A 21,258-nucleotide genomic window follows, 5' to 3' on the forward strand; every position below is an offset into this window, starting at 1 on the left:
GTTGCATTTAAAATGTTGCTTTAGTGGATGGAATTACAGGTAGTCTCTAACTTGAAAAATCAGATGGATCTCAAACGCTCCTTTGCAAACTGACTTTGTGGAACAGGGGAGGCATTTCTCCCTCCCACTCAGAGGTAGTACTCTTAAAAGCAGTTCAATAAAAGCCCCGCAAAAACTAATTCTATCATAACACTGCTAAATTAAAGTCCTGGAAAATGCAGGACCATTTGGAGATTCTCCTCTCCCACTAATACGGCAACCTCTCTCCTGTGGTAAGAAGATCTGATACCTCAGCGGTGATAACTTCTTGCCACATTCAATTAGAAGTCATCCACTGGAATTCAGTTACAATGCAATTTGAAAGCATTAAATGCTTACCTTTCAAAAGTGTGACAGAATACAGAATTTAGACAGACTATGGTCGATGCTCTCATCCAAGTGGGATATGAAATAAATGTGCAGATAATGACAATATACAACCACGTGTAAGAGCTTTAGGGGAGTGTAATCGAAATTTCAATGTCAACTCTGATGGGGAAGGTCATTCATTACCAAAAACAGAGATCAGAGTAGGCCTCAGTGAGGAACTGCATTTGGGTGAGGATGAGTGTAGATACCATGGGTAAATATCACAGGCACAGGACAGATTTGGGAAAGCCCAAGGCATGTTTTGAAGCACAGAGAATAGTCCAGTTGAACAGGAGTGTAAAGTATAGAAGACAGAATAATATAATTGAAGAGAGAAAAGGCACGCTGCTGGCACATCGTGAAGAGCCTTATATCCCAGGTCAAGAAATGCTGTGGGGTCTAGCTCAAAAGTCATATACTTAACTTAGTTTGGCTGATCCCACAAAATTAGAAGATGCCTTTTACTCCTTCAGTCTCTGACTGCATTTCATTTCGACCATTCTAAAGCACTTAATACATTCTCATTTGCACAGCTTATTTGGGTCCCTACATTACCTCTTTGAATAGCCTACAATCACTCACTGTCAAAGCAGGGACTGCACATTAGTAATGGACCCCTGTCACTCCAGGACCAGCACAGTATTTTATATAGAATGGATGTTTGATAATACTTTTTGACTGAATGACAATTGAACAAATTAGATAAATAATGAAGGAAATAAATTAGGACAGAAAACATAGAAATTTACCTTAGAGAAGCATTTGTGTCCAGAAATAGTATACAGAACAAGCGACTGTCAAATGCTGTATAGTATCATTCCACCAAACATACTTTAAGGTACAGGTGCTATGCAGCATTTTACTATAGCTTCAGAGATGCAGGACACAAGGTATATTTGTCAGCGGTAGGTTAGTGAAGAAAATGAAAATAAAAAAAAAAAACCCCTTTGTTCACTTAGAATCATCCATGGTGGAATTTTTTAAGTGTTAATATACAAAATGAATTTGTACTCAGTATTTAACAAAAGAGTGAAATCCTTGCTTACTTAATGTTTCCTTTGAAAGGCCTGCCAAAAGGGGTCTTACCGATTTAAATCTTCCTCTAATTCATCATTTCTCTTCATTTGTAGTTCTAGAGAATCTTCCAGACATTGCTTCCACTCATTGAGTCTCGTGAATTTTTCCCTTTCAATACGAAGCTTCAAAAAAATTTTACAATGAAAAATATCACAATTGAACTGGCATTTCTCAAAGGGATTCTCTTCATTAACTCTAGCTGCAACTGTAAATATCAATTTAAGCATAGATTGTTAAACCAAAACAAATATGGAAAGATTTGAAAATGATTGATCTTCCTTGACATGACATACCTTTCCTGTGATTTCACTACAAACTATTTCTTTTCTTTTGAAATTTAAATCAATGAAAGTTCTGATTTGATTCAATATAGGTATTACTTTTACTGACAATATTCATAAATTTAGAAATGATTGAAATGAATAGGAATGAATAGAAAGTGGGCCAAGTTTCCCAACACACCACACCTTGGAGGAACATTGGCCTTTCCTATTTCTCTAGAGCCCATGATAATTATCCGTTCAGCTCCACTTCCCCTTTGCGTTGGCACACCTGACCCATGTTCCACACATTCCTATGTTGAAATGACAATGTATGTCTTTGTAAGTAAGGGTGTAAAACAGTTCTGCTAATCTCTTTGTACTGAAATAAGAGAGATGCAACGTGAGTAAATTGACGTTTTCTTTTTCTCCTTGAGTGGTTATCTGTTGTTCCCGATTATGAGCCAGGTGCTCTTTACTCTCTTGCAAAGAAAGACAGAAGCCTGCTCATTGTGGTGAATACTGCATGATTGTATTGTAGACTCACTCCTATTTCTCCTCTTTGCTTCCACATTTCTCCAATGAATTTTTACCACAGCTGCAATTTCTTCACTTCCTATTTCCATTTCATTCATCTATTTATCTGTAACTCTTCCCTTATTTATTTTCTATTTATCTGTGACTTAATTGGTATAGGAAATGCCCAGTCATAACGTTTATAACGTATCAGTACAAAGAGGTCCTGCCCTCAACCGACGTCTCAGAATCTGCAACTCTCAGAGTTTTACTGAATAACTTAGGGCACCAAAATTATGCAAAACTGGCCCAGGATCATGAAGCCATTTGTGTCAACATTGGGATTTCAACCTATGCATACGTCTGAGGCAAGATCTCTATTCCTAAAACATAGTGCCTTTCTTCATTGCCATAAAATCAGTTATTCCCTCCTTACTAGTCTACTACAACTGCATTCTCAAGAGGTAGAAGTCATACTGGTATCCAAAAACTTTTCTTCTTAGTCTCTGACTTCACTGAAACATAGATCCTCTTTCTCTTCTGTGATTGGTAATTTATTTTCCCTATAAATTATCCTTTCACCCTGTTTCTCTTTCCTCTTCTATCTCATGGAGACCCCTTTGGTCCTGGATCATGACTTCAAGCCGAGGATCAAAGAGTGAGGGAGGTGAGCATTTAATCCCACCTTCTCATTTTACAAAGGAGGAAGCAATCACACTGGTGTTAAATCAGTTGCATACAGTTTAATTAAAAACAAAAGGGCTACAGAGTCTTTCTGTTCTAATTTTGCCCGCACACCAATCTTTCCTACAAAATGCTAAGCCAAGTACTATCAAACTTCGTTGAGATCATGTTACTGCCATGTACAGGAACTTCTATGGACTATCAGATTGAGGCTTAAATTCTCCGTCTTCTTTTCTCTTATATCTCACTTCATCACATTTTTCCAACTTTTAATTCTAATTGCTTTACGGCTCCCCTCCTCACACTCCTATGCTTTTCGTATTTTCCTATCGCTCCCTATCCTACTAATCCATCACTTTCTTAGCCTATTGGACTCCATTGCTCTCCTGTACTGCTGATCCCTTCCCAAATCTCGAAGGCAACTCAAAGTTCTCACTTTTCTTCAATGCTTTCCTTACTATTTTGCTTCAATGAACCTTGCCTTCACTACATTCTTTGAGATTTTTGTCTGCAGCATTGAGTGAGTATGCTATTCGGGTTAATGCCTACATTGAGAATCACCTCTCATTTTAGTTCTTTATTATTTCAGTGTCTACTGGTGATATATTGTATAGGGACCTATCAGGAATTCACTAAATATTTTCAGGATAATCAACTGCACTATACTCATTTAGAACTATAAGCAGAGCAAAAATGGACAAGTCATGAGTTAGTACAGATTTTTTTATAAATGAAGAATCCAAGGTTTGAGAGAGAAAAACATTCATAAAAACAAGTTGTATGCCAAGAGGCTGAGCCAGGACGCAAAATTTTGAAAGTTCACCCTCCTATATATGCTATCAATAATTAATATACATATGAACAGATGTATAGATGTGTGTACGCATATATAAAATTCAGATATTCGGCAATTTTTCTTCCACTAGAGTTGCTACCTCAGCAAATTTGCTCTGGGAACTTCTTGTACTGAGAACAGGACTGGATAATACCATCTGCTCTAACCTCCACCTATAGTGATCTCTCCTTTTCATAAATGCTTACATGTTTACCATGCACTTAGTAGTTGTTTATATGCTACATTGTATTAAACATGAAATTCCTCTATTTGGCATTGGAATGCTAGAGAGACTGAAAATTCTTCAAGGAGAGAGTGCATGTCTTACACATAGCTTTTGCTACCTGCTCAGAACCTCTCATAGTGGAATTCACATATGGATTTTCACTAGTTGATGAGGTAAATTTTGAACAAGGAAGAAATTGTAATTTGACTAATTTTTACAGAGCGAAAACTTGGATGATCTGGGAAATTAGATTAGAAATGGGTGCTAGTTTGCACTGAATACCAATTACATGAGGTAATTCGTACTGACAAAGAGGGACTCTGACTTTTTTCTTCCTTACTTTACCTTCAAGGTCTCAGTCCACACCTAGTTTCTGGACTGCAGCCTGAAACTAAAAGGTTTGGAAGGGTAATATTTCAATCGATGTGTTCCACAAACAATGTGAGCGAAATGAAGACAATGAGGGATAGGGGAGTTAATTGGGAAAAAAAAAGTTGTTTCACTCTCGTACTGCGTTCTGAAACCTAGAAAAATGTCTCAAGGGTCAAATGCCAGAGTAAAGAAGTTTTTCTAAGAATGAGATTGGACCTTGTAATAATGTCATAGCTAAGGGAAGTATACGGAAATTAACGAGTTCAAAATAAGGCTTTTGAAAAATTAGGAGGTAGATATGAAAATTGGGGAGGCAGTGGTTATTTGTATGAAAATGACAATGGTCTTTTGTTTTCAGTGTAGAGAAACTAGCATTTAGTCAGTGTCTAACGTGTGCAAGGAACAAAGGCCATAAAGTTGAGTGATTTGCAATTATCATCTCATTTGATTCTCACAACAACCCTGGGAGGTAGGTGCTATTATCAACCCCATTTCATGTTTGAGAATACTGAAAAGATTAAGTGACTTGCCTAAGATCACACCAAGAGCATCTGAGGCTATATCTGTAATCAGATCTTTCTCAGCCCAGGCTCAAGATTTTATCCATAATTGCTGCCAATCCCCTTCAAGTTGAGAAACATCTCATCATACAAAATTCTCTTTTTGATCACTTTGGCTTAGATTTCCCTTGCTTTACCACTTATGATGGGTACTAATTTGAAAATATGTTTGAGGAATGTCAGAAATATCCACTTCTATACTTTTTGGCAGGCATAATGATGAATAGCACACACAACTAGATATAAATATGGGAAAGCAAATGAAAAAGGAGAAAGGCACTTGACCTAATAATGGAAACCCGTTAGGGGAATTTGATTGTGTTGGTATTCTATGCGTAACCTCCCCTTCATTTTAATAATTTCTAATAATAATAACAACAATATTTTTTTTTACTGAATTTATATGTGGCCATTGGAGGCTCTGGGAAACCGAAAATATATAAAAAACCAGAATAGACAAACTCAAGGTGCTTTCGTCCAAATATCACCTTGAGCCAATTTTCATTTTAACTCCATTTTCAACCTAGGCAAAGCCAAGAAATGAATATAGAGTTTTGTCCTTCTTGTTTTTCCACTAGTAATACTACTATTATTACCAGTACCACTACTACTTCTACTAGAAGTACTACTACCAAATCTATTACAACTACTACTACTACTTTTGCTACTACAATAATAACAATTACTCTACTGCCAACATCCTGGGAGAAGGAATTTCTATGGAAAATAAGGAAGCATGAATACTCCCTGTCCTCAAGGAACTCCATTATAATTGGGTAAAAAACAATGAGATAAAGCAATTGATAGTTTGATAAGAAATGCGATCACCATAGGACAATCTATCTGTAATTAAATACCAGATTTTGTGGTATCAGATGAAAAGTGGATTTGAGGAGATTCAGGAATCAACAGGGGTGAAAAGCCCAAAAAGCATTATGAGAAAAGAATCATACTTTTGTAATTCAAAAACATCTTGAATGTGAAGAGTAGAAAGGTTTTGAATAGGTAGCACAGATGAGGAAGTGTAACTAAACAAGAAGAGTAACTAAACAAGATGGAGGTATGGAGGTGGAAATCCACAGGGTGAGATCAGATTGATTAAGTTAGGGAATATTAATGAAAGCATCCATCTAATTACTTCAACTCCAATTTATCCTTTCCATGTACAATTTCTATATGTACAAAATGTGAAGAAATAACATTTTCTTGTTATTCAAGGAGGAGTTTGAACAGAAAGAAACAAAGAATTTGTACTTGACAGTGCTGTTTGGGGGATTAAATGAGAAAATGAAGGTCAAGGTGTTTCTAAAAATCAAGTATGATAGGAATGATTGAGCTATTATTGGTCCTGGGACAAACACCTCACTCTTTGCATAAGGACAGATAAACCAAATGGTCAACCACAGAAAGAGTGAATATAAGTATTAAAATTTACGTGTACAGATTGTGGAAGTTGGAGGAGTAATTCTAAGTCAACGGAAATTACAGACACAGTGTTCAGAAAATTGACAAAACTGGTAAAATGAGAAAGCAGCAATTCCCCAAACCACTTGGTAGTAGCTAAGAAAGAGAAGGGTAGAGAAGTGGAATGGGCTAGGTACTCAAGAGATAGCAGGCAATGAATATAGCAGTCTCTGGGTTGATAAACTCAAGGACCCCTACCTTCTGGGATAAGAACTCACTGTTCGAGAAAATTGCGGGGAAAACTGGATAACAATGTGGTGGAAACTAAGCATAGACCAATTCATGACACCATGCACAAGAATGAATGGGTACATGATCTAGGGATAAAGATTGATATCATGGACAAAGTGAAGGAGGAAGGAATAGTGTATTTATCAGATTTATGGAGAAGGGAAGAGTTTTTGACTAAAGAAAAGACAGTAAGCATTATGAAGGGAAAGGTGAATAATTGTGATTGCACTAAACTGAAAAGTTTTTGCACAACTAGACCCAATGCAATCAGGATTCAGAGGGATGTAGTACATTGGGAAAGAATTTTGACAGTTAATGTTGGGGACAAAGGCCTCATTTCTAGAGTATATAGAGAACTGAGTCAAATGTACCAGAATACAAGTCATTCCCCAATTAATAAATGGTAAAAGGATATGAACAAACAATTTTCAGAGGAAGAAATTAAAGATACCTATAATCATAGAAGAAATGCTCTCAACCACTTTTGATTAGAGATGCAAATCAAAACAACTCTGAGGTACCACAACACACCTATTAGATTGGCAAACATGACAGAACAGGAAAATAATAAATGTTGGCGAGGATGTGGGAGAGTTGGAACACTAATTCATTGTTTGTGGAGCTGTGAGTTCATCCACCCATTCTGGACAGCGCTTTGGAACTGTGCCGAAAGGGCTACAAAAATGTGCATACCCCTTCACCCAGCAATATACAGCAATATGACTGTATCCCCAAGAGATAATAAAAATGAGAAAGGACCCCACATGTACAAAAATATTTACAGCATCACTCTTTGTAGTGGCCAAAAACTGGAAATCAAGGGGATGCCCATCAATTGAGGAATGGCTGAAGACATTATGGTATCTGAATGTAATGGAATACTATTGCGCTATAAGAAATGATGAGCAAGATGACTTCAGAGAAGCCTGAAAATATTTACATGGTTTGATGCTGAGCAAGAGGAGCAGCACCAGGAGAACTTTGTGCACAGCAACCACCAAAGTGTGCAAGAGCTTTTTCTGGTAGTCTTCGATATTCATAGAAAAAAAAAAAATTCCCAATGATGCCCTAAGGCAAAATGCTTTCCACATGCAGGGAAAGAACTATGGAATTCAATCGCAGAATTTAACAGATCATTTCTGTGTGTGTGTGAGTGTGTGTGTGTGTGTGTGTTATATTTTGGTTTGTTATATGATTTCTCCCATCTATTTAATTCCTCTACACAGCATGACTACAGTGAAAATGTACTCAGTAGGAATGTATATGTAGATTCTATAAAGAATTGTATGGCTCTTGGGGAGGGAAAAAAAATCTAAGTTTTGTCGTAGTGATTGGAGAATATTAAAACTAAATATATTGCTTAAAAATGTGAAATGTCACACTGAATATACTTTCCACTCATTTGTTTCCAGAACAAATTACTGATCTTTTTGCATACGTACTTGACTTTTGGTTTCATCTACTTCCTTCTGTAGTTTTTCCTTATCTTCATAATCAATTTCCTTAAATGATGTGACTTGTTGTGAAACTCCTGTCAGGGACTGATAATTGCAGGAAACAGGTGGCTCTCGCTGAAGATTTCTTACTCTAGCCTGATAGAAATATGTCCAAATTACTAATATTACAGATTTCATAAAGCAACATTAGCTAGTATAAAATAAATATAATTTTAAAATTCAAATCAAAAGTCTATATAATTTTGCATACAACTTAATTTCTTCAGTATGTTCATAATTATCAAAGATTGAAAGACAGAAATCTCTTAGGGATTAAGGAAACAACCTCATTTTGCAGGTGAGAAAAACTAAACTCCAAAGAGGTTAAATGAGTAACCAAGGTCCTAAAGGTAGACGTTTAGAAAGAAAAAGATTAAAACTTGGCTCCTGAGACAGCAAAGTTGTTTAGATCATATCACTCAACTTCCATTTAGCATGGAGCAAATGAGATCTTTCTACTCCCTCAGAATACTCCTCAGAAATCAGTACAGTCAGCCTGCTTTCCCCATTACGTCTTAATTGACAAGAATGACACCACCTCCAAAGCTATCTAGGCACTAAAACATTTTACGTGAAATTCCCACGCAAAGTAAAGGAAAGAGGAGGGAAGAACGTACACTTTCTTATGCTTGGTAGAAAATGTAAAGGTTTCCCATTCCATTTTTCGGAAAAGTTGACTACCTTATTTCTGTGTGCCAGTCCGTAGAAGAAAGACATCTACAAGAAAAGGTTTTGCTTTCTTTCCTCTCATGGTTTACGCTGGAGAATGAACATAGGCACTGATATGCTTGTCAGGCTTGGTAAAAGCACTTAACATGCCCAAAGTCAAAATGTCAACAACAAATATGGGAGCTAGGTATTATTCACATCTTCAACAGTCTTGCTAAGCCTTCAAGGAAGTTGCTTTCTCTGTTCAGATAAGAGTTACACTCCTGGTTTCAGTCAATGGAGAAGAAACAGGAAACTATGGAAAATATGCTAGTTCTACACGCTATGTGTACATAGCATGTTAGAAGTACAGAGTTTTGGACATACAGACGTATTCATCCGTTCACATATATGTATATGTAGATATCCACACAGAAAAACATAACTGTATGTGTATAGAATGATATACTGCAACAATTCTTCTCCTCTTTCACTACAGAGCAAGGGGAATTATTACATAAATTATGAAAACCAAATGAAGCCAAAAATCAAAAGAAGCCAAATGTTTTTTTCTAATTAGACAAGATGAAGTACTTTGTAAAAGTCAATTTTAGTAGAGTCACGCCAAATTTTTTGAAGAAAACATAAGGCTAAGAGAAGACAATGTAAAGTTCAGAAAGTAAAATTGGCTCAATTCACTGAATTTCTACAAGTAAACTGTACTCTATTATGGAATGACTAGATAAAATTTTAAATTTTTTAGATGAAATCATTACCCAGGACAATACGTGGTAGAATCGACCCTCACTGCATATATGAAAAATCACAGATAATGTGATCTGCTATTAGACTGTATAAATTATTCATATTAAGGAACTAAAAGGAGTGATTCCAGAACCGGCAACTTTGGAAACTGAGCAAGACTTGTTAGTCCAACCACAAAAAAAAAAAAATAAAAAAAGAGATGAAAAAATAGTGGAGTACAATTAAAAAATAAGATTAGTAACTGAAAAATTAACGCTTAATGAAGAATCATAATGTTTCTGAATAGAAGCACTGTCCTAAATTTCAAAGAAAAGTAGTGGCTCGACTACGGAATTTCACTACAAATAGAATCCAATCGTTAATGTTTCAAAAATTAGTTCAAAAGTGTCTAAATTGAAACTAGTTAGACAGATGAGTATGTTTAAATTTTAATGAAACTCGTAAAGGGCATATTGCACAGTTATCTCAAAAGAGATTTTATACTTCAACTGTAATATTGTTCCTAGCATTATGTTGGAAGACTTTTCTTAAATTGCAGCATTTGAAAAAATTTGTGATATTTCAGTATTCAAATGGAATAATAGAAAAATTAATGAAATAAAAATTTATCTTTATTTGGATACTAGAGATTTCCTATACAAATATTTATTAAGCCAAATGTCATGGACTGCATGATTTCTTGAAGCAAAATGTGTCGTTACCTAAAAGAAGAATTTGTAAATTATTTTTATACTTTTAGCTTTTATATTATTATTTTTATGTTTAAAATTGCTTTCGATTGTTTGCTTTATTACTTATATTGTATTACAGTACATGTTATTTTCATTTTTATATTCATTTGATCTTAAAAATTATTATATTACTTGTTCTATTTATCATATCATGGATTCTCACTCTCAATTCTTATATATCAGAATTTGTACAATGAAAGATAATAGCATCACCAGCCTGTCGAATATTCAAATTCCTAAGATATCTTGATAAAAATTAAATTGAATTTCATTTCAAAACGACTAAAACTTATCCAAGCAAAATACTTCAAAAGCGAACCCTCTTGCGGCCTTCTCATTTTCATATTTCCACGTTTGCTCTCTGAAGTGGTTCCATTCACACATTAACTAATACTTTATTGCTCTCTTCTACTATAAGAGCTTGTTTATCAATATCAGCATAAACTTTATTGAAGAGATCAATAAATTGCACCTGGGCATCACTCATTTGCTTTTCTTGAATTATGATTTTCTTCTGTGTGTCTTCAAGCTCTTGCTGCAGCACCATATTTTCACTCTGGATTTTGCCTAATCTTTCTTGGAGAGATTCATTTTCCAAACTATATCTCTTGACTTTTTCCTTTAACACTTGATTTGGTTCTTCAAGTTCCTCTGCCTTCTGTTCAGCATGCTTCAGTTCTCTCTGTGTGTTTTCTAAAATGTATGTCTTCTCTCTGAGGGATTCATGGACATGGTCTAGCTCATTTTCTAAACTCTTGGCTCTACTTGCAGTCTTAGAGAGTTTTTCAGAAAGGACACCGTTATCCTCTCTTAGACTACACAAGTCATGGTTTAGTTTGTCCTTTAAATGAAGCCACTCATCTCTTTTACCCTCAAAGGAATCCTCAAGGGCTAATTTTGATAACTCATATTTGCCAACGATTTTAATCAACCTGGACGGGTATGATGCCCCATCGTCCTCTAGTTTCTCAATGTTTTGTTCTGCATTCTGCAGTTTAGAGTTCAGCATGGCATTCTGAGCTTTCAGAACGATTATTCGTCGACGGCACTGAAATCCGATTTTTCTTAACGCTTCTTTATTTAATTGTAATTTCTGTTGAAGCTCTTCAATCTTTTCTTTCAACGCTTCAGTTTCTTCTGTGTGGTGCTTTCTGGTGCGCTTATCCTTACTTTTTACTGTGTGTAATTCCATTTGGTGCATGGCAACTTCATACTGTATGATTTCCTTTTTTTTCTGCAGGTATTTTTCCTTTTCGTTCCTAAGAGGAACCTAAAGATAAGAAAAAGAAAAAAATGTTATTCAAAATAAAATTATAAATTCTGATATTTCCATAAAAATTCAAAATAAACGCCAAAGGTCCAAGAAGCATAGTGTCTTCAGAGGAAAAGTTAACTGAGGGAGTTTCACCTATTTCCCATTCTGTTAATTTGCGCAAAGAACAGGACTTAAAACTGCATCATAAATCGAAGATTTGGAACGCGTTTTTGGACCGACAAAGCTGTCTTTCTTTCAGTATATTTGATTTCCTTTTCTCCATACATTTTATCTCACACTGCTGATTCTATTTCAGACATTTCAAGGTCTCTGGAAAGTACTTTCAATACATGATCTCACCTACAATTTGCACAACCTTTATGAGGGAAATACTTATATTTATTTATATTGCTAAGTGTGGAAAAGAAGTGCAGTTCACGAATTTGAAACTATAGATTATTAGAGCAAAAGGGGACACTACTGATGAGTTAGTACATCATTTTATAATTCAAGAACCAGAAGCCTAACGACAGAAAACCATTTGCTGAAAGTCGTGTGGATGGCAATGGACTGAAGCAGAACACAAAATCTTGGAAAAGTCCCCCTTAGATTGACAGTTTTACCAGATTTCAGACATATAATTATATGAACACACACATGTGTGTGTAATTCCATATGTGTACATGTATAATTTTGTGTGTACATATACACATCCACACAGGAACAGATATATCAATATAAATAAATATATAAATGTACATACATAAGTATAAATATATATACATATATATATATATACATATATATATGTATAATACGTAGGTATTCAGCAATTGTTCTTCCACTAGGGCTGCTAACTCAACCAATTTGCATCGAGTAATGTTCTCATTAATAAAAACATGAATGGATTAATACCATCTGCTCTAATTTCCACCTGTACTGATATCTTCTTTCATAAATACTTACAGGAATATCGTTCACTTAGTAGTTGTTTAAATTCTACTTTTTGCTACAAATGAACTTTCTCTCTTTTGTATTGACTTCCCAGAGAGAGTGAAAATTCTTCAAGAAGACAGTGCGTGTCTCACACACAGTCTTCGTATACTTCTCAGGGTCTATCACAGTGTTGTTCACATAATTATTATTCACTAATTGATGAAATAACATTTGAACGAGGGAGAAACTGTAATTTCACTGAAATCTTCCATAGTGAAAACTTGCGCGATCAGGGAAATTAGACAAGACATAGTGCCAGTTTGGCCAGAATGCCAATTAATTGACCTACCTCTTCCTACCAAAGATGGATTCTAAATTACTGCTTCCTTGCTGTAACTTCCAGGAGTCAGTTCACACCTAGTTTCTTGACTGCATCCTGATGCAAAAAGCTTTTGACGGTTAATATTTTAATCCAGGTCTTCCAGAAAGAAGGTGAGGGAAAGGAAGACAAGGAGTGATAGGGGAGCTACTTGGGAAACAAAACTTATTTCATTCCAGTGCTGATTTCTGACACCTTGAAAAATTTCTCAAGAATACAAATTCAAAAGAAAAGTAATTTTCAGAAGAATGAGACTGGAACTCATAATAGTTTCTTAACTAAGCCAAGTCTACTGAAATTAGCCAGGTTAAGAAAAGTCTTTTGCAATATTTGGAGATGCTTATCAAAATTTGGGATGTAGTATTATTTGTATAAAATGGACAATGATCTTTATGTCCTTGGAGCAGGGAAACTAATATTTCTTAAGTATCTAATACGTGCCAAGAACAAAGGCCATAACCTTAAGAGATTTACAATCATTATCTCATTTGATTCTTCCAACAACACTGAGAAGTATGTGCTATTATAATCCCCATTTTGTGGCTAAGGAAAGGGAGAAGAATTAAGTGACTTGCCTAGGATCACACAGATAGAATCTGTGGACACATTTGAAGTCAAATCTTTCTAACCCCAGACGCAAATTTCTATCCCTAATTCCCCCAACATACGTCTAAGTGGAGAAATATCCCATCATCAAAAGTTCTTTTTTTGCCTGCTTTGGAAGAGATACGTACTTACTATGCAATTTATGATGACGACTAGGGTGAAATTTGTTTTGAAGAGTATCCGAAATACCTCTTACTATAGATTGTGCCTTCTACAATGATGAATCCATACCTAAATACTTGGAAATGTGGGAAAGCAACTGACAATGGAGAAAGGTATTTGCTAGCATTAAAGGGAACAGGTTAGAAGAATTTGACTGTCATGCTATTGTACGCTTAACTGTACCTTCATTTAAAAAATTTCTGAGAATAATACGAGCAACTGAAAAATAATTTTGTTTTCAATTTCTACTTTGCTCTTTGTGGTCTGGAGAATTCAAAATTTATAAAAATCAGACTAGAACATCTTCAAGTATTTTAGTCCAACCATTTTCAACTGCTGGCAAAATCAACAAATAAACATTTAGTTTCCTTGTTCCTGTTTTCCTACTACTAGGACTACTACTACAAGTACTCCTATCACTAGAACTAATAGTACTGGAACTACAACTAGTACTACTTGTACTACAACAATCATAACAATTGCCTCTACTGACAGTGTGCTTTGAAAGCAAAGTTTTACCGAGAAAGAATGAAGTATCCATTGTTCTGTCCTCAAGAAACTTTATTACAGTTGGGCAAAAAACAGTTAGAAAAGGGAAGTGATAATTTGTCAACAGATGTGAAAACCATAAAGCAATAAATGCTCACTTACATACCCAATTCGGTATTAGGTAATTAGGTGGTATCAGATGAAAAGCGGATTTCAGGAGATTCAGAAATCCTTAGGGGTGAAAAGTCCCAATGGCATTATGGCAAAAATATCGTGCGTTTGGAATGCACAAGCCTGTTGGAGATGAAGAGTAGATAGGTTTTTGATGGGGAGTGCAGATGAGAACGTGTAACTGAGCAAGAAGTGAAGAAGGTATGGAGCTAGATATGCACATGGTGAGATCTGATTGCTGAAGTTAGAAGATATTAATGAAATCATCCATCTCATTACTTTAATTCTCAATTGTATTTTGCAGGTACAATTTACATATTTAGGAATTGTGAAGAAACAACCTTTTCCTGTTATTCAAGGAGAAGTTTCAATGGAAGTATACAAATAATTTTTACTTCACAGCATTGTTTGGGGATTAAATGAGAAAATGATGGTAAAGGTCTTTCTAAACATAAAGAATCATAGAAGTGATTTAGGCATTATGGGTCCTTGGAAAAACACTCATTCTTTGTGTAAGGACAGATAAACCAAATTGTCAACGACATCATGAGTGAATATTAGTATTGAAATTCATGTGCACAAATTGTGGCGGTTGTAGGTCTAACTTTAATTCAACTTAAATGACAGACAGAGCGTTCAGAAAATTTATACTGTTGACGAGCAAAAGGGAAATGTCACACTGCACACAATTTCCATTCATCAGGAACAAATTATTGATCTTTTTGCATACATACTTTACTTTTGGTTTCGTCTACTTGCTTCAGTAGTTTTTCCTTCTCTTCATAATTCCTTCGATAAAATGATGTAACTTGTTGTGAAACTATTCTCATGGATTGATAGTTGCCGGAAACAGGAACTTCTCGCTGAAGATGTCTTTCTCTGGCCTGATAGATATGTGTTCAAATTATTTCTATTGCTGATTTCAGAAAGCAATATTAGCTCATATAAAATAAATATAGTTTCAAAATTCAAATCAAAAGTCATTATAGTTCTGCATGCAATTTAATTTCATCAACATATTCATAATTTTCATAGATTTGAGATATAAATATCTTAGATGGTATTTAACAAAATTCCCGCATGTGGCACATGAGAAAAACGAAACTCCAAAGAGGTTAGTTGAGTTACCCAAGGTCCTAACGTTAGTCGTTTCTAGGGAAAAAGATTGACACTTGGCTCCTGACACAAGAAAGCTCTTTTGATTATTCTACTCAACCTTCATTTAGCATGGATCAAATGCGCACTTTCCACTTGCTCAGTATAATCCTGAGATATCAGAACATTCAGCCTGGTGTCCCCATTGACTCCTTTTTGAGAATAATTACAGCCCCTCAAAAGCTATCTAGGGACTGAAATATTATAGGTGAAATTCACATGGAAAATACTGGAATGAGGGGGGAGGAATGTATACTTTTTTGTACTTGATAGACACATTAATCGTTTCCCATTCCTTTTTTCAGAGAAATTAACTGCCTCATTTCTATGCAGCAACATTTAGAAAGAGGAGGACATCTACAAGAAACGTTTGAATTTTCCTTCCTCTCATTGTTTAACTGGGGAGAAGGAACGTAGGTACCGGTACGCATGTCAGGCTTGGTAAAAGCGTTTGATATGAATGATTTGTTTTGCTCAAAGCCAAAATGAAAACAACAAATATGGTCACTAGGCACTGTTCACATCTTCAAGAGTCTTTGCTAAGCCTTCAAAGAATTCCTGTTCCTGTTCAGATAGGAATTACACTCCTGGTTTCAGTCAATCGACAAAAAAAAGGAAACTATGAAAGAATATGCTAGTTCTCCCACTAATCTATACACAGCACGTTGCAAGTTCAGCGATTTGTACATACAGACGTATTCATCCATTCTCATATGTGTATGTGTACATATACACGCAAGATGCAAAGTCATGTGTGTATAGACTGATACACTGCAAAAATTCATCTCTAATTTCATCATAGTGCAACGCAAATTATTGCATAAGTTATGAATACCAAATGAAGCAAAAATCAAAAGAGATCAAAATTTTTTCTCTAATTAGGCACGATGAAGGAATTTGTGAAACTAACTGTAACTAAAGTCTGGGAAGTTATTTTGAAGAAAACATAAGGCTAAAAGGAGACAATGTAAAGTTGAGACAGTAAAATGGGCACAATGTACTGAATTCCCATAAGGTTACTAAATTCTGCTTTGGAAGGATAAGATAAAATTTTCAACTTTTTTAGATGAATTATTTCCCAGTACAATATATGGTATAATGGACACTCATTGTATATATGAAAAATCACAGAAAATGAGAGCTGGTATTAGACTGTGTAAAGTTATTCTTATTCAACAACTAAACGGCCGTGATTCCAGAACTTGCAATTTTGCACATCGAGCAAGAATTATTCGTAAAACAATAAAAAAATACTGACATTAAAATATTACTAGTGAAGCACAATTAAAAAATAAGATTATTAACCCAAAAAGTTAACGTTTAATGCAGAAAAATGATCTTTTGGAATAGAATTGCTGTCCTCACTTGGAAAGAAAAATAGTGTCTAGACTACGGAATTTCACTACAAATATAATCCAGTTGTTAATGCATCAAAAGGTAGTTGAGAGGAGTCTGAATTGAAACTAATCATATTGTGGAATATGTTTAAATGCTAATGAGATGTCTAATGGGAATATTCCACAGAATCAAACAAGAAATTTTACCTTTCAACTGTTATATAATTCCTAGCATTTTTGTGTAAGATCTCTCTTCAACTTCAGCATTTGAAATAATTTATTCCATTTCAGAGTTCAAATGGGATATTAGGAAAATTATTAAAATGGAAAAAATTATCTGCATTTATGAGGCAGCGATTTCCCCTACAAATATTTATGAAACCAAAATGTCATGGACTCTGAGTCTTCTTAAGGTAAAAAGCATTTTTTTATTTTTATTTTTATTTCGTTTTTATGTTATTATTTTTATGTATCACATTATTTTCATTTCTTAATTTCATTGCTTACTTTTTATTACAGTATGTTTAATTATTATTGCATTCATATTATCTTAAAAATCATGACATTACTTGTTCTATTTATCATATTATGGATTCTCATTCTCAATTCTTACATATCAGCATTTCCCCAATGAAAGTTGATAACCTCACCAGCCTGTTGAGAATTCAAATTTCTAAATTATCTTGATTAAAATTACTTTGACTTTCATTTCAAAAAGCTATATCGTTATCCAAGTATGACATTTAATGACCGAACCCTCTTTCAGCCTTCTCAATTTCATATTTACACATTTGTTCTCCTAAGTGGTTACATTCACTGACTAACACTTTCTTGCTGTCTTCTACTAGAAGAACTTGTTTTTCACTATCAGTATAAAGTTTGTTGAAGAGATCAATAAACTGTACCTGAGCATAGCTCAGTTGCTTTTCTTTCATCGTGACTTTCTTCTGTGTGTCTTCAAGCGCTTGCTGAAGCACCATATTTTCACTCTGGATTTGCCCTAACCTTGCTTGGAGAGATTCATTTTCCAAACTACATCTGTTGAGTTTTTCCTTTAACACTCGATTTGTTTCTTCAAGTTCCTTTGCCTTCTCTTCAGCATGGTTCAGTTCTCTCTGTGTGTTTTCTACAATATATGTCTTTTCTCTGAGGGATTCATGAACATGGTCTAGCTCATTTTCTAAACTCTTGGCTCCACTTTCAGCCTGAGAGAGTTCTTCAGAAAGGAAAGCATGGTTCTCTCTTAAACTAGACAAGTCACTGTTTAACTTGTCCTGTACATGAAGCCACTCATCTCTTGCTTCCTGAAAGGAATGTTCAAGGGCTAGTTTGGACGCCTCACTTTGCTCATAATCGTCAATAACAGACATCAGACGAGACCTGTATGATTCAATTTCGCTCTCTAGTCTCTCTGTGTTTTCTTTTGCATTCTCCAATTGAGAGTTCAGCGCTGCATTCTCAGCTTTCAGAACCTTTACTTGGCCACTGTATTGAAATCGGATTTTTCTTAATGCTTCTCTATTCCACTGTAATTCCTGTTGAAGCTCCTCATTCTTCTCTTTCAAAGCTTCAGTTTCTTCTCTGTGGTGCTTTCTGGTTTGCTGATTCTTAATTTTTACTGTTTTTAATTCCACTTTGTGCATGGCAACTTCATACTGGATGATGTCCTTTTTCTCCTGCAAATATTTTTCCTTTACATTCCTAACAGGAACCTAAACATAAGGAAAAGAAAAGAAAATGTTATTCAAAATAAAATGACTTATTCGGATATTTCCTTAAAAATTCAAAGGAAACGCCAAGGGGCCAAGAAGCATAGTGTATTTAAAGAAAAAGTTAACTGAGGGACTTTCACCTCTTTCCCATTTCTATCAATTTGCTGAAAGAATACGGCTGAAAACTGCTTCATCAACCAGAAGATTTGGACACCATTTTTGAACTCACAAAGCTGTCTGTCTTTCAGTAGATTTGGTTTCCTTTTCTCCATACATTCTGTCTCACACTGATGATTCTATCTGAGACATGTCAAGGTTTTTGGAAAGGACTTTCAGTACATCATCTCACCTAAAATTTGCACCACCCTTGTGAGGGAAATATTTATATTCCTTCATATTGCTAATTGTGTAACAGAAGTGCACTTCACGCACGTAAAACTATAGATTGTTCGAGCAATAATGGACACTACTGATGAGTTAGTACTTCATTTTACAAATCAAGAACCAGAAGCCTAAAGACAGAAAATCATTTGTCGAAAGCCAACTGGATGGCAATGACTGAAGCAGAACACAAAATCTTGGAAAAGTCACCCTTAGATGCAGAGTTTTAACAAACTTCAGACACATATTTGTAAAAACACACACATATATGTGCATGTATCAACGTATGTGTACATGTATATTTTTGTGTGTGCATATACACATGCACAGAGGAACAAATATATCAATATAAATAAATATATAAATATAAATGTACATGTTAATATAGATAGATAGATACATAGATAGACAGACAGACAGATAGACAGATAGATAGATAGATGATAGATAGATAGATAGATAGATAGATAGATAGATAGATAGACAGACAGACAGATAGACAGATAGATAGATAGATATAGATATACAATAGGTAGGTTTTCAGCAATTGTTCTTCCAGTAGGGCTGCTAACTCAACCAAATTGCATCAAGTAATGTTTGCATTAGGAAAAACATGAATGGATTACTACCATCTGCTCTAACGTGCAACTTTAGTGATATCTCCCTTTTGTAAATGCTTACTGGAAAATCGCTCACTTCGTAGTTGTTTAAATTCTACCGTTTGTTATAAATGAAGTTTCTCTATTTTGTGTTAACTTCCACAGAGAGTGAAAATTCTTCAAGGAGACAGTGCACGTCTGACACACAGTCTTTTATCCTGCTCAGGATCTATCACAGTGTTGTTCACATAGACAGTATTCACTAGTTGATGAAATAACGTTTGAACAAGGAAGAAACTGTAATTTCACTAAATTCTTACATACTGAAAACTTTCACGATCAGGGAAATTACACAAGAAATGGTGCCAGTTTGGCCAGAATGCCAATAAAATGACCTACTTCTTGCTGCCAACGATGGACTCTAAGTTACTGCTTGCTTGGTATACCTTCCAGGAGTCAGTTCACACCTCGTTTCTTGACTGAAACCTGAAGCCAAAAGCTTATGAAGGTTCATATTTTAATCCAAGTCTTTCAGAAAGAAGTTGAGAGAAATGAAGACAAGAAGTGATAGGGGCGTTACTTGGGAAACAGAACTTATTTCATTCCAGTGCTCATTTCTGACACCTTGAAAAATTTCTCAAGCATGGACATTGAAAAGAAAAGTCATTTTCAGAAGAATGAGATTGGAATTCATAATAGTTTCTTAACTAAGCTGAGTACACTGAAATTGGCCAGGTTAAGAAAACTCTTTTGCAATATTAGGAGATGATTATCCAAATGTGGGAGGCAGTATTATTTATATATAGTGGACGTTGGTCTTTATGCTTTTGGAGCAGGGAAACTAGCATTTCCTAAGTGTCCAATATGTGCCAACAATAAAGGCCATAAACATAAGAGATTTACAATAATGATCTCATTTGATTCTCACAACAACCCTGAGAAGTATGTACTAGTATTATCCCCATTTTGTGGCTGAGGAAACTGAGAAAAACTAAGTGACTTGCCTAGGATCACACAGACAGAATCTGCGGACACATTTGAAGTCAGATTTTTCTAACCCCAGACGCAAATTTCTATCGCTAATTCCCCCAACATACGTCTAAGTGGAGAAATATCTCATCATCCAAAGTTCTTTTTTAACCTGCTTTGGCAGAGTTACTTACTTACTTTTCAAATTATGGTGACTACCAGGGTGAAATTGCGGTTGGAAGAATCTCAGAAATCTCCCTTACTATACTTTGTGCCTTCCACCATGATGAATAGCATGCAGAAATACATGGAAATGTGGGAAAGCAACTGACAATGGAGAAGGCTATTTGATAGTATTAAAGGGAAGGGGCTAGAAGAATTTAACTGTCATGCTATTGTACGCTTAACTGCACTTTCATTTTAATAATTTCGAAGAATGATCACAGAAACTACAATACTTTCGTATTGAATTTCTACTTTTGGCGTCTGGGAAATTGAAACTTTATATAAAATCAGACTACAGAAACTCAAAGTACTCTAGCCCAACCATTACCTTAGAACAAATTTAATTTTAGGTAAACTTGCAACTCCTGGCAAAATCAACAGAAAACATTGAGTTTCCTTGTTTCTGTTTTTCTACTGCTAGTGCTACCACTACAAGTACTACTATCACTAGAACTACTAGTACTAGAACTACTACTAGTACTACTTGTACTGAAAAAATAATAACAATTACTTCTCATGACAGCATGCTTTAAAAACAACGTTCTATCAAAAATAACGAAGTCTAAATGATCACTGTCCTCAAGGAAATCTATGATAGTTGGGCAAACA

At 35.1% G+C, this 21,258-nt stretch overlaps 1 protein-coding gene across 1 annotated transcript; it reads right to left on the reverse strand.

Annotated features, from left to right (window-relative positions):
- Window positions 1-1,455: 1,455 nt before the first annotated feature.
- LOC140524325 (ankyrin repeat domain-containing protein 26-like) lies at window positions 1,456-17,756 on the reverse strand. Its single transcript, XM_072638733.1, has 5 exons — window positions 17,669-17,756; window positions 15,006-15,155; window positions 10,746-11,543; window positions 8,076-8,225; window positions 1,456-1,607 (listed from the first exon to the last, which is right to left on the reverse strand). The coding sequence occupies exons 1-5, from the start codon at window positions 17,741-17,743 to the stop codon at window positions 1,491-1,493; spliced, it is 1,290 nt and encodes a 429-aa protein (XP_072494834.1). The 5' UTR covers window positions 17,744-17,756; the 3' UTR covers window positions 1,456-1,490.
- Between the last annotated feature and the right edge of the window lie 3,502 nt (window positions 17,757-21,258).

The sequence above is a fragment of the Notamacropus eugenii genome, chromosome 2 (assembly GCF_028372415.1).
Source record: "Notamacropus eugenii isolate mMacEug1 chromosome 2, mMacEug1.pri_v2, whole genome shotgun sequence".
Taxonomy (NCBI): Eukaryota; Metazoa; Chordata; class Mammalia; order Diprotodontia; family Macropodidae; genus Notamacropus; species Notamacropus eugenii.

Bases quoted from the DNA above. Each gene is read 5' to 3' on its own strand.
- LOC140524325 (XM_072638733.1), bottom strand. From the start codon at position 17,743: ATGGTGCTTCAGCAAGCGCTTGAAGACACACAGAAGAAAGTCACGATG. The intron at 15,156-17,668 runs GTACAGTTTATT...CATATCTATCAG, and splicing joins AGCAACTGAGCTATGCTCAG to GCCAGAGAAAGACATCTTCA. The intron at 1,608-8,075 runs GTACGTATGCAA...ATTTTTTTGAAG, and splicing joins TAGATGAAACCAAAAGTCAA to CTTCGTATTGAAAGGGAAAA.